Genomic DNA, 14,775 nt, shown 5'->3' with positions numbered 1-14,775 from the left:
TGGACTCAATATTTTAAGTCTCCTCTAGTTCTAAAATTCCACAGTACTAAGAGGTGAATGCTTTTATATGTTTATTTTTAAGAAAAATGCTCATTGGCTATCTAACTCCTTACATAGGTACTTTTAAATTACATCATTATTAAGCACTTACTATGTGTGTCAGCCATCTTAAATCCATTCTGGAATAAGGCAAAAGAAAAATAAGCAAAATAAATCTGCATGCATTTGATGCCACTGGACTATATACTTAAAGTTAGGTGATATATCTTTATTACACACAGACACTACATATATATATGTATATATATATGTTCAGTTCAGTCACACAGTCGTGTCCAACTCTTTGTGACCCCATGGACTACAGCACGCCAGGTCTCCCTGTTCATCAACAACTCCTGGAGCTGACTAAAACTTATGTCCGTCTTGAAGGCGATGCCAACCAACCATATCATCCTCTGTCCTCCCTTTCTCCTCCCACCTTCAATCTTTCCCAGCATCAGGGTCTTTTCAAGTGAGTCAGTTCTTCAAGTCAGGTAGCCAAAGTATTGGAGTTCCAGCATCAATCCTTCCAATATTCAGGACTGGCTTCCTTTAGAATTGACTGATTGGGCCTTCTTGCAGTCCAAGGAACTCTCAAGAGTCTTCTCCAACACCACAGTTCAAAAGTATCAATGGTTCAGCACTCAGTTTTTTTCACAGTCCAACTCTCACATCCATACATGACTACTGGAAAAACCATAGCTTTGACTAGATGGACCTCTGTTGGCAAAGTAATGTCTCTGGTTTTTAATATGCTGGCTAGGTTGGTCATAGCTTTTCTTCCAAGGAGTAAGTGTCTTAATTTCATGGGTACAGTCACCATCTGTGATGATTTTGGAGCCCCCAAAAATAAAGTCTCTCACTGTTTCCATCATTTCACCATCTGTTTGCCATGAAGTGACTGGACTGGATGCCATAATCTTTGATTTCTGAATGTTGAGTTTTAAGCCAACTTTTTCACTCTCCTTTCACCTTCATCAAGAGGCTTTTTAGTTCCTCTTCACTTTCTGCCATAAGGGTGGTGTCATCTGCATATCTGAGGTTATTGATATTTCTCCCGGCAATCTTGATTCCAGCTTGTGTTTCATCCAGTCTGGCACTTCACATGATGTACTCTGCATATAAGTTAAATAAGCAGGGTGACAATACACAGCCTTGATGTACTCCTTTCCTGATTTGGAACCAGTCTGTTGTTCCATGTCCAGTACTAACTGTTGCTTCTTGACCTGCATACAGATTTCTCAGGAGGCAGGTCAGGTGGTCTGTTATTCCCATCTCTTGAAGAATTTTCCACACTTTGTTGTAACCCACACAGTCAAAGACTTTGGCATAGTTAATAAAGCAGAAATAAGATGTTTTTCTGGAATTCTCTTGCTTTTCTGATGATCCAGTGGATGTTGGCAATTTGATCTCCGGTTCCTTTGCCTTTTCTAAATCCAGCTTGAACATCTGGAAGTTCACAGTTCACAGTACTGTTGAAGCCTGGCTTGGAGAATTTTAAGCATTACTTTACTAGTGTGTGAGATGAGTGCAATTGTGCAGTAGTTTGAACACTCTTCGGCATTGACTTTCTTTGGGATGGAATGAAAACTGACCTTTTTCAGTCCTGTGGCCACTGCTGAGTTTTCCAGATTTGCTGGCATATTGAGTGCAACACTTTCACAGAATCATCTTTTAGGATTTGAAATAGTTCAACTGGAATTCCATCACCTCCACTAGCTTTGTTTGTAGTGATGCTTCCTAAGACCCACTTGACTTTGCATTCCAGGATGTCTGGCTGTAGGTGAGTAATCACCCCATTGTGGTTATATGGGTGGTGAAGATCTTTTTTGTATAGTTCTTCTGTGTATTCTTGCCACATCTTCTTAATAGCTTCTGTTTCTGTTAGGTCCATACCATTTCTGTCCTTTATTGGGCCCATCTTCTCATGAAATGCTCCCTTGGTATCTCAGATTTTCTTGAAGAGATCTCTAGTCTTTCCCGTATTATTGTTTTCTTCTGTTTCTTTGCATTGATCGCTGAAGAAGGCTTTATCTCTCCTTGCTATTCTTTGGAACTCTGCATTCACATGGGTATATCTTTCCTTTTCTTCTTTGCCTTTCGCTTCTCTTTACTCAGCTATTTGTAAAGCTTTGTCAGACAACCATTTTGCCTTTCTTTTTCTTGGGGATGGTCTTGATCACTGCCTCCTGTACAATGTCACAAACCTCTATCCATAGTTCTTCAGGCACTCCGTCTATCAGATCTAATCCACTGAATCTATCTGTCACTTCCACTGTATAATCATAAGGGATTTGACTTAGGTCATACCTGAATGGTCTAGTGGTTTTCTCTACTTTCTTCAATTTAAGTCTCAATCTGCAATAAGGAGTTCATGATCTGAGCCAGAGTCAGCTCCCTGTCTTGTTTTTGTTGACTGTATAGAGCTTCTCCACCTTCAGGTGCAAAGAATATAATCAATCTGATTTCAGTGTTGACCATCTGGTAATGTCCATGTGTAGAGTCTTCTCTTGTATTGTTGGAAGAAGGTGTTTGCTATGACCAGTGCATTCTTTTGGCAAAACTTGAGCATAAACTCAGGCTTCGTGGTGGCTCACTGGTAAAGAATCTGCCTGCAATGCAGGAGACTTGCAGGAGACACAGGTTCAATCCCTGGGTCGGGAAGAAAGGAAATGGCAGCCCACTCCAATATTCTTGCCTGGAAAATCCCATGAACAGAGGAGCTTGACATATATGTGTATGTATATGTATACATACACATATATCTGAATTCGGTGGGACTCTAACATTTCATAATTGCCATTTAAAATTGCATTACAGTTTTGGATACAAGTTGGTTTCTCCAAAGGACTCAGTCACCTTGGGGACAAAGACTTTCTTAATCCTAGCTGTGGCTCCAGGATCTAGAACACTGTCTGGCTCTTACAGGGAGGACATTCATATTCTGGCTTTGCCAAGTGTTTGATCTATTTTAATTATCATTTTCAACCAATCAATGTACTAAACATGTTGCTACTGTTTAGTTGACAAGTAGTGTCCAAGCCTTTGAGAGTCCATGGACTGTAGCCTGCCAGGCTCCTCTCTCCAAAGGATTTCCCAGGCAAGAATACTGGCATGGGTTGCCATTTCCTTCTCTAAGAGCTCCTTCCCCTCCAGGGATCAAACCTACATTTCCTGCTTAGTAGGCGGATTTTGGCGATTTCTTTACCACTGAGCCATCTGGAAATCCCAACGTATTAAACATATGAACAGTTTTTAAACTTCTGAAATACTTCTCAGAAAAAATCTTTATCATGTGCTCAGAAAGCATCATCAAAGAACACTAGACCTTCTTCAAATGTTTGTAAAACAAATGCGTTAGACTTCAGAAGACAAAAAGATAAACCTAAGCCCTAGCATCAGCCCAACAGATCTTACATGCAGCAATAAAAGTTCAGGACAGCGTACTTAAAAAGTATTCTAAGGAAGCCATCCTTCAAGTAGCTATCTAACTAAACAATCCCTATCACTTTCCTTAAATAGCTTTTAACAAAGCCAAGGTGTCTCAGCCTCATATAATAAAAGTCACCTTGTTGCTTGGAATATCCATTCACTGCTCAGACAAAGGCTAAGGTTGGAGATTTTATTGACATTCCTGAATACCATAGTGTCATTTCTTGAGCCCAAACTTAAGACTATCTAACTCTAGGTTACTAATAGACAGGTTATCTTGGATGTTTATTACACCAGGGAAAGCTGGCTTTTTCCCATTCATGAGGGTAAAACCGTCCCACCTCCTTCACTTTAGATTCAGTTAAACAATTCAAGAAACCAGTTAATTATAAGCTCAGAGGAATACTACAGCCCAAACCATAGTCCTAGCGGTAATCGGTCTGCTAATGCAAGAGACTCAAGAGAGGCGGGTTCGATCCCTGGATTGGGAAGATCCCTTGGAGGAGAAATGGCAATTCACTCCAGTATTCTTGCCTGGAAAATTCCACGGACACAGGAGCCTGGCGGGCTACGGGTCCATGGGATTGCAAAGAGTCCGACACGACTGAGCACATACACACACACACACACGCAACCATAGTGCAGCGCTTGGGAAATGGTATCTTTAAAACACCGTACACACACACACACACACACACACGCAAATTGGGAAATGGTATCTTTAAAACACCGTGCACACACACACACACACACACGCAACCATAGTGCAGCGCTTGGGAAATGGTATCTTTAAAACACCGTGCATTAAAAGTTGCCAAAGGTCGACAGCCGCTAACACGTCTCGAAATGTACAGACCACACCCAAGTTTCACCAGCTGAGCACCTTACTGGTCTCTGAGTGGCGCAAAGCAGAAGAGAGAGAAAAACCCAAGTTAATCGTTTGGGCTGCGGAATAATCTGTAAGGTTTGAGTCTCGAAACTTTTGGGGTTGTGGAGATTAGAAAGGAATCCCTTTGCGTTAGGCCTAAACTTGGGCTAGAAAAGAGAAAGGGGCCTGGCGAAAAGGAAAGGAGCAGGCTCCCGACTTCCAGCGTTCTCGGCAGGGCCGTTAAACGCAGCAGGAAAGCGGGTGTTTTCTTCTTCCATTTCCCGCCTCCCAGGAGACGCGAGCCCAAGCCCGTTCCCCTCCTTTACACCCCGACGGGGTCCAATAGCAGTCCCCGCCGCGGAGTTGCGTCGGAAGCCATCCCGCCCTTGGGGTCCCCTACGCCCCACCTTCCCAGCCCGGCGGGAGGTGGGGGGGGGGGGGGGGGGCGGCCGTGGCCGTCACGTGACCTGATTGCCGCCAAGTGAGGCCGCTTTTGCGACGAGGTGACAGCCAAATGGTGCGACAGGAGGAGCTGCCGCCGCGGCCGCACCGCCCTGCACCGAGAGGCTCAAGGCGGCTCCTGGCGTCGCCCAGAGGCAGCGACTGAGCAAGGGAGTCCGGCGCAGACGGGCGGGCGAGCGGCGGCGGCTGCGGCGGCGGGCGGCGAGGGGGAGCCCGCTACGAGTACCCTCGCTCCCCGCCGCTCTCCATGAACCCGGCGAAATAAGCCGCGCCTCCAGCAGGGGCTGCGCCTCCATGAATCCCTAGGTTTTTTCTTTCTCTCCCCGCTCCTCACCCCCCACCCCGGATCCCGTCCCGCCTTCTCCCTTCGCCGGCAGCGGCTGCGTCCAGGTGCGGAGTCCAGAGCGGATCGCAATGGCGTCCAACCCCGAACGGGGGGAAATTCTGCTTACCGAGCTGCAGGTAAGGGCCGCGGCCCGGGCGCGAGGCGGTGGCGGGGGAGAGAGGGAGGGAGGGAGGGAGGGAGAGGGTCTGGCTCCGGGTAGGGGGCCGTGGGGAGCCGTGTGGCCGCCGCGCCCCTAGCCCGCTAAGTGCGGAAACTCGGGGATGTCACTCGGGAGCCGCTTCCTTCTGAAGCCAGAGCTTCTGGCCCCACCGGAGCCCTGGCCTGCCACCGCTTTAATTTGACTCTACCCACCAGAGGGACCCCATCTTGCGGCCGAATTCCGCTCTCACCCGGTGCGGGGGCGGTCAGCCCGCTGCCCCCTTCTTAGTGTCAGAGCCGCCCGGGGACACCCCTGGCGCCCCCTCCCTCCTCTTGGCCGGGCCCCGCCCCGCCTTTCCTTCGAACACCGCTCCTTAAACTCCTTTGAATGACTCCCAAGCTCTTTTCTTGTCCCTCCCTTTCCCCTCCGACTCCGCACAAAGAGCGCCCCCATAACTTCCAGCCCCCAGACAAGTTTTTTTTTTTTTTTTTTTTAAGGGAAAAAAAGAAAGGGGGGAGAAGTATCTCACCAAATGCTTGCTTCACTTCACCAGCCCTCTTCAGGTGACTAGATTTCTTTTATCTTGCGGGCTACTCTTTTTTTTTTTTTACAAATAGATACAGGTCCCCTTCTCAGCTACTCCCCTGCTCAGATCCGGAAGCCCAGATGCTGATGCTTTTCAGGCTTTCATTTTCCCTCCTGTTTGAATACCAGAAAAAGAGCTACAGAAGTTGTTTACAAAGGGCAAAGCAGTCGACTCAGGGAAAATGTTGGACACCACATGCTTGCAGAAGATGAGAACAAAATAGATCCCTTAATTAGTTAAGTCCACGTTGAGTAGCAATATTATTCTTTCCATTTTCCAGCTAAATATTTGATGATGTGGGCATGATTTTTGTTTTTAGATCTCTATGATGTGCGCTACCTTGTAGAGTTTATTTTTTTACTTTGGAGTGGACCAGAGATGTTTACATCTGGATTAAAGTTTCCTGCTTGTTCTATGACTTAAACTTATTTTGGTTTGTTTAAATATAGTCGTTTTCTAGCTACTCGAAGATTGAGATGGAAATTAAGAGAAGAAAAAAATAGCCCACTTACATTGATTTTTGTGTGTGTGTGCTGGGCAATTAATTTTTTTGAGAAGGCTTAATCTAGGCACCCTGAAGGATTGCTTCTTGATTTCAAAATTCAGTTGCTTCTACATTTTTTGCTGTTTAAATATATTTTTCTGTAAAATCCTGTATTAGTTGGTTTATTGTACATTTAGATGTAAGCTTGATGGCACTGTTGTAATACTTGATATATCCTCCATAAAAATAGAAATTTCAATAAGGTGTATCAATGCACGTTTGTGAATTTGGAATCCTTTAGAAATGCACAGCTGAATTTCATATTATTGAACATGTTGCTGTATAGTGTTTTAATTACTCTTAGCTTTTTCTAAGGAGGTCTTTCAGCATACTGGTTTGCTAAATGAATGGAATTTGTTTTATTACTTTACATAAGCTTTTGAAGTGAAGTTTGAGGCACATTGGAAATGCTTTCCATTATCTAGTCTTGAAATATGAAAAGCATACTAATGACTGAAAAAAACCTTGAAAATGACAGGAGAATTTTCATTGAGTAGAGTGGCTTCAGAATCATAAAGTGTTTGGTATCCTTATTTGTATTTATAGAAAGTTGCCATAAAAGATTCTTACTTTGGCACTAAATGTGAAAATATACTTTCATCTATATTAAAATATAAGATTTAGGAACTTTTGATAAGACCATTTTTTACAGTAACAAAGAAGCATGTTAAATAAATGGGAATATTTAAACAGGAGTATTTTTAAAATGGGACCAAACCAGGGGAACATCCAATCTAAAGCTACACTTTTAAATAAACTAAAATATAATCCCTCCAGAAAAAGAATAGTTTCTGTTAAATGTTGCTGATAGGTTGTCATGTTTATCCAGGGCAGTTTTCTTGGTATACTTGACTCCTAGTTCTAATAAAGGTTATTGCATTTGAACTTTATCATGTTTATTAAAATAATTGAGAATAGTATTTTATATCAGTACTCAAGATAAACCATGATAAAATTTGCTTCACAAGTATTATGCATCTGTTCAGACATTGTGTTATTTCCTTGGGTTATGAAATTAGAATATAGTAACCAAGTATTTATCAAACTTGTTTGGAGAACCAATTTTTAAAAACCTTCTAAGTTGTTTGAATTTATTTAAATTGAAAAGTTGTTCAATGTGAGGTTCTTAATGTTTTTCTGCTGTACAGATTTTAAGTACTTAAATAGTAATTTGTGTAGCAAATTTTTAAATTGTTTAGTTGAAAACTGTTACTTTCCCTTATCTCACTGAAAATTTCAGCCTCTTTTAATGAAATTTATATTTATTTAGAAATATTGTATATCCAACTTTTAAAAATTTATTTTTCAAATTATATTGCAGAATTTGAAATACTTTACTACTTGAGATGAAACCAATAACTTTTGGTTATGAAAAGACAAAGAAAACCTGAAACCAGTCTTGTTAATTTCTTTAATATTTCTGTATAATGTAATGTTTCTCACTCTTGTTAGTCATTTAGGAGGCTTATTCAGCAAGGAATCATTAATAAAGTATACACAAACTTTGATGGCTGGAGGCTTTAATATGTAAGGAAGAATATTTGCTGTGGTAAAAACAAAAATAGGCTGTTAAAAAATATAAACTTGATTGGCAGTTTCTAATTAATTATCTCTTATAATTAACTTACGTCCTGTTCTCTTGTTTTTTATTTGAAGTGTAGTGGGAAAATTAGTGAGATACTTTTGTGAAGCCAAAGAAATTAAAGTTTAATACCATGAAAACTGAATTAATGAAAACTATATAAAGAATCTCAAAATGAAAATGTTGGCTGTGACAGTAACTTTGTACAGTGCAGACTCAAATATTGAGTAGCATACTAATAAAATTACCTGGTTGATTATTGGAAATTCATCTTCATCAGAATGGTTAATAAAGTGTTGGGAATCTTAAGTTCCCTTCTCAGCAGAATTTGTTTAGGTAGAGGTGACTTGCTTAAGTGGAAGGTTGAGTTAATTAGTCTTAAATTACAGGGATTCATTTCAAGAAACATTTATTGAGTAGCTACCAAAGGTATATCAGAGGGCATAAAGATGACAGGATATGGCTTTCACTTTCTACAGGAAAGTAAAAAAACATTTCTTGATTATCTGCACTATGTCAAACATTGTACTTGGTACCCTGTGTACTTTATATAATCTTGAAAACCATCCAGTAAAGTTAATGTTGTTATTTCCATTTTACAGATCAGGAAACTAAGTTCAGAAATAGTAAGTCATTCATGTTCACGCTGTAAGTCTTGAGTTTGAGTTTGGATTTATATCTTTCCCACTATACCATTTGTAATATGTGGACCCATAAATAAATGTTTTGTATTCTGATGTTGTAAATATGTGGACTTTCTAAAAATTGGCCCAGAATATAGTTAAACAAAGCTAACTTTAATATAAACTTCTCTTTGTTAGGGTCCCCTATAACAAGGAAAAGTGATTTCCACATTTAGTTAGGTCATTTAACTACTTTATTACTGCAAATAAGGTGTAACATTCTATAAAGGATAACAGGTCAAATAACCTTTTTTGCAGGTTTTCTTCATTTAACAATTACTGTTTCTGATGGAAGTTGTCAAATGTTTGCTCAAAGCTTTCCAAAAGATTTCATATTTCTCTGTAGACTGTCCATAAGATAAACTTTGCTTTAAAAATGTAAGCTGTGTAACCTGGCTATGCGTTTGGCACTGAGTGAGTACTCAGTACATTGATGCAAAGGTTCGGTTTGGAACCTAGGATGAGAAATGTCTTGACTGTTAAAAGTTGCTTATGATTACTTAGTTTTCTTTAATTTACATAGCTAATCCCTTGTCCCCAGAATATTCCCTTATAAAGTTCAAAAGGATTTCTGCACTAGTTATGTTAAATCTACATATAGCACCCTCTTATTTTACCCATTTGATGGGAAATTAGGAGGTGACATCTAATTTTGCAGTGATACTGAAAAGTAGACGGTGTCTGTGTTGTGAGGATTAAGACTTTAGTGTGAGTTGGAGGAATGTAGTATGAGAACGTAGGCACATGGGTAAGACAAGTTTCACAGCTTTTTTCAAGTTATGAGTATAATACAGGTTTATTCTAAAAAATCAGGAAAATGCAGAAAAGCACAAAGAAAATAAAATGTGCTCATAGTCTCATAGTTCTGTCCGTCAGTTAACTGACAAACTTTTCCAACTTATGAGTCCCAGGGTATTTGAGTTCATTTCCTCTTTTTCCTCCCTTTTATTAAAAGAGTGAGGGAGGGGGAGATATTTGACATAGAATGTGTAATTTTAAGGTATACAACATACTGATTTGTTATATTTAGTTCCTTCTATATCCTATATTACTGACTAGAAATTGAACCTCATTTCTCTGTAATGAGTTTTAAGACAGAAATAACTATAAGTTAAAAATTGCCACTAGTTCTCGTAAATGGATCTAATTAGTTTTATTGACTGTTTTTGTCTCAGAATATTTTGATTTTGAGTAAGTCTTTGTGCTGAAACTAGTGTTATAAAATGATAGCTCTAAAATGGTCATGTTTTCTTATTGTCTCTATAGTTCTAGTCTCCTTACAGCTCCTGCTGTTCACAAATGATCAATATACTTTAAAAAATTTTTAAAGTTTTTATGTATGTATTTTTGGCTGCGCTGGGTCTTCATTGCTTTGCGAGAGCTTTCTCTGGTTGCTGCGATTGGAGGCCTTGTGGTGTGTGCAGCACAAACTCCAGATGCACAGGCTTCAGGAGTTGTAGCACGTGGGCTCAGTTGTGGCGCTTGGGCTTCGTCGCTCCACACCATGTGGGGTCTTCACAGACCAGGGATCCAACCCACATCCCCTTCGTTGGCACGTGGATTCTTATCCACGGGGTCACCAGGAAAGTCCTGTTTTCAGTGTTGAATAGGGAAAGGTAAGGGGCACTTTCCAGGTGTTTTCTGTTGGCCCCAGGGCTTTGCATCTGATTCCTTGGGCTCTCCTCTCTGCTTTTTAAATTTGGCAACAGTAAATTTTCATGCCTTTTATCAGGTGGTTCCTCTGTGTCTACTTTTAAACAAATGGGAATAGTGGAGTGGTAGTTTGTAGAGAGGAGTATCACTTAAAATAATGTTACTTCCAGAGGCATATATGATATGTGAATAGAGTAGTTAGTTTTGCAACATTTTCTAGTATTGTGTTCTATGTTAAACATTTGTCAAGTGTCTACTGTTTTTCAGAAACCCATATACTCTAGAGTATGACAAATCATGTGACATATCATATGGTTATATACAGCAGAGTTCAAACTTTGCAACAAAGAAAGTCAAAACTAGTTAAAAGCTTTAAAAAGATATGTAAAATCTTGACTGGAAAAAAATACACTAATGGAAAAGTAAGCTTCTAATGTTTTACAAAAGCAGAAATAGAGAACATTTATTTTGATACATGTCTAGATTCCCTTAATTTTATCTAATGAAATCCTATTTGAAACTATCTCTCTTGTCACATTTAGTTTTTCACAATCTCAGAAACATTAAATTTTTGTGACAGTATATACATAACTATTATCTGTTAAAAATGAAGAACAGGAAAGCCTGAGGAGTGTATTTGGTGATGATAATAAATATGTTAGATCCGAAGGTAACATCTGAAGGTAACATCATTTAGACATCAACATCTAAATGTTGATGTTATGTTATAGAGATGAACTGATAGATAAGAATTACATAATATATACCATTATTACAAGAATTTGTCTATTTTAGAAACTTGGCAATGTTTTTATAATTGTTTGAAGCTTTACTGCTCTGGCTTACAAACATCTTAATTTATTGGAATATTGTTATTATAGAATTGAGAATTTATTTTAGATTACAGAAAATATACTTAAAACCCAATGAAAGTGAAAGTGAAGCCACTCAATCGTGTCCGACTCTTTGCGACCCAGTGGACTGTAGCCTAGCAGGCTCCTCCGTCCTTGGAATTTTCCAGGCAAAAGTACTGGAGTGGGTTGCCATTTCCTTCTCCGGTGGATCTTCCCGACCTAGGGATTGAACCCCGGTCTCCCTCATTGCAGGCAGACGCTTTACTGTCTGAGCCACCTGGGAAGCCTTACAACCCAATATGTGTGCTGAAATTATATATTTTACAATTAATCATATTGTTTTCCCTTTGCTATAGTTGTTTGTGTAGTAATTCTCTAGGGAGGTGCTGCTTTTGTTTGTTTCAGAATTTTCATTGAACAGATTTCATTAAATTTTCAGATTTTATTTTTCTTTTTATTAAACCTTAGGTACACTGGTTTGGATTAATCATTATCCATCTATATATATTGTAATAAACACCCAGGAATCACTACACACTCCCTAATTCCCCCACAAAGCTAGGATTTTAACCTACACATGGTTTTTCATTATTCTATTCCCCTACCTCCACTTTCTTGTCATCCAGAGTACCCATCATGTTGAGTTCTGTGTTCGTTCTCTTTTTTTGAATTCAGTTTTCTTGGATATATAATTCTAAAAGTTTTATCTTTTATTGAGTTGTTTATAGTCTCTCTAAACTTGATTTTTCACTTATATTGCTGATTTAACCATATTGTGTTTGCTGTGTAACATTTCAATGAGTAAAATATTCAACTTATGGGATATTTGGATATTTATCCACTGATTCTTCCTTATTGGGTGTTTATTTTATGGTTTTTATAATTGTGAACAATGATGGATGTTCTGTGCATATTTTCTTCTTGCATATATATGTTTCTATTAATTATACACCAACATGTAGACCTGTTACTTCACATGGTAATGTCCAGCCTCCAGTGTGGTTGTGCCAATTTATATTCATGTCAGCATATAGTAGATAAACGATCCTTTGCTTATCCATCTTCTCTGACATTTGGTATTGTCTTAAAGTCTTGCAGATGAGGAAAGGGAAAAATGCGATCTTATCATGGTCTTGATTTAGGTCTTGATTTACATTTTCCTGAATTGTTTATTCAATTATATGCATAGCTTGTCAATAAAGTGCTGTAGTTGATCAGATTTAATATTGAATATAAATAAAAAATAGCCTTCTCTTGTAGGATTTATTGGTATTTACAGATCTAGAATACTAAATACAGTTCTTGTCATTTCTGTGGTATCTTGATGAAAAATTAATTTTCAGTTTAGTTAAATTTACTGATGGTCTGCCTGAAAAACTTTTTGACAAACAGCATTCCTTAAAATTCCACTAAGAAAAATGTATTTGTTGAATATATAAATATATTTATATCATATAATCAAGAAAACTTTATAACTTAAGGTACATTTTTGATAAATAAGTAAATTTATTGATCATGTAGTATTTTGATCCATTGGCAAATTAGCCTGCTTCCTATTTTGCAACTCTTGTAATTGAATATATGGCAAATATGTATCAATATGCATCCAATTGTTAAATTGGATGTGTATCCAATTGTTAAATTATATGTGTATCTCTCAGTTTCAGGACAAGAATTAAATCTTACTCAGTTTTCTGTCCCTAGCACCTGACATATGGCTTATAGTTAATATATGCTCGCATAAACAAATGCGTAATAAATAGATGATGTCTGTGACTAATTCTGTGAGCAGTTACTACATCTGACTTCTCTAAATCTACTTCTCTACATCTATCTCTAAAGGTGATCATTCATTCCCTGGTTGACCAAACTAAAAAAAATCTACTTTTACTTCACTGCTGTCTCAGCCTATTCAGTTGAGTCCTTCTACTTATGTAAAGTGAATTCATCCATCACTTTGCTACTATCTAAGTTTGGACTCATTATCATTTGGATTGGATTACAATATCTTGATATTCCACCTCTACCTCTTCAGTCTCATTCTGTTTTTGTTTAGACTGTGTACAACTGCTAGATGGAGAAGTTGTCTGCAGCATTCAGGAACTCCTGACTGCTTGTGAGACATAGTCCTAATTCCTTAGCTCAGCACTGAAAGCTGTCATTGTTGTGGCCTCAAAATACCTTTTAATTCTTAACTCTTTTCATGCAGACAACCTATTTTTTAGGCATACTGTGATTAGCGATTTTTTTCTCACCTATATTCTGTCTATATTGTTATGTTTTATCAACTGGAATGCTTCTTTAAGACATAGTTTAAATCAGCTTTTTAATTTTGCCCCTTATATTCCCCTAGTCATGTGTAATGTCTCCTCAAAACTTGAGTAGGCTATTTTCTATCTCATGCCTTTTACCGTACATTGTATTCCACTATAGTTGTTTGTATCCTACCTCATCTTCTCTCCTGTGTTGGATGCTTAAAATCTTTGATGAAAAGAACTATATATCCTGTCTTCATCTTTACCCTTTTGTCCTGAGCAGAGCAACTTGTACATAGTAGCTGTTTATTAAAGTTTGTTGAATAAATATCATCTTTTGCCTAAAAGTTCTGAAATTTTAAGTGTATTACTTTAAACTTTTTTTTCTTCCATTTTTGCTGTGGTATTTATGAGGGAATAGAACTGCATTATGTTGTTTTCTTTAGGTGGAGCCACTTGACCAATATATGATTTTAAGTTTATTACCTTCAGTCATAGTAGTTTGGTCTTCCCAAGTGGCTCAGTAGTAAACAATTCACCTGCCAAAGTAGGAGTCACAGGAGCCACGGGTTCAATCCCTGGGTCGGGAAGATCCTCTGGAGGAGGAAGTGGCTGGAGGGTCGGGAAGATCCTCTGGAGGAGGAAGTGGCTGGAGGGTCGGGAAGATCCTCTGAAGGAGGAAGATCCTCTGGAGGAGGAATACTGGAGAAGTTCTAGTATTCTTGCCTGGGAAATCTCATGGGTAGAGGAGGCTGTCAGGCTATAGTCCTTGGGGTCACAAAAGAGTTGGACACAACTGAGCCACTGAGCATGTGCGTCTATGGGATTGCATAGTAATCCCAAATTCTTGAGGAATTCAGGATTTCCATAGAACACAGGAGGCAGGCTCCTGTGTCCGTGGGATTTCCCAGGCAAGAATACTGGAGTGGGTTGCCATGTCCTTCTCTAGCGGATCTTCCCGACCCGGGAATGGAACCCACGTCTCCTGCTTGGCAGACGAATTCTTTACCAGTGAGCCACCTGGGGAACCTATTATGTAAGTTACAGTGTACACTATAGTGATTCATAATTTTTAAAGGTTATACTCCATTTATCAGTTCAGTTCAGTCGCTCAGTCGTGTCCAACTCTTTGCAACCCCATGGACTGCAGCACGCCAGAAGGAGTCAGTTCTTCGAATCAGGTGGCCAAAGTATTGGAGCTTCAGCATCAGTCCTTCCAATGAATATTCAGGCCTGATTTCCTTTAGGATTGACTGGTCTGATCTCCTTGCAGTTCAAGGGACTCTCAAGAGTCTTCTTCAGCACCACAGTTCAAAAGCATCAATACTTTGG

The 14,775-nt window shown here is 39.2% G+C and overlaps 1 protein-coding gene across 3 annotated transcripts in view; it reads left to right on the top strand.

The window, feature by feature from the left end:
• The first annotated feature begins 4,841 nt into the window (after positions 1-4,841).
• The window catches only part of PKN2 (protein kinase N2), a 138,955-nt gene continuing 129,021 nt past the window's right edge, over positions 4,842-14,775 (top strand). For 2 of the 3 annotated variants that reach the window (XM_065909589.1, XM_065909580.1), the window contains exon 1: positions 4,842-5,263. In XM_065909589.1, coding sequence (XP_065765661.1) covers positions 5,216-5,263 — 48 coding nt within the window. In that variant the 5' untranslated portion in view covers positions 4,842-5,215. Of the gene's footprint in view, positions 5,264-6,082; positions 6,108-14,775 lie in introns of those variants that run through there. The other variant, XM_065909598.1, reaches the window with a different exon arrangement.

Source organism: Muntiacus reevesi, chromosome 1, assembly GCF_963930625.1.
Source record: "Muntiacus reevesi chromosome 1, mMunRee1.1, whole genome shotgun sequence".
NCBI lineage: Eukaryota > Metazoa > Chordata > Mammalia > Artiodactyla > Cervidae > Muntiacus > Muntiacus reevesi.
The sequence above is the reverse complement of the archived record's forward strand: the minus strand, read 5'-3'. Positions and strand labels throughout refer to the sequence as shown.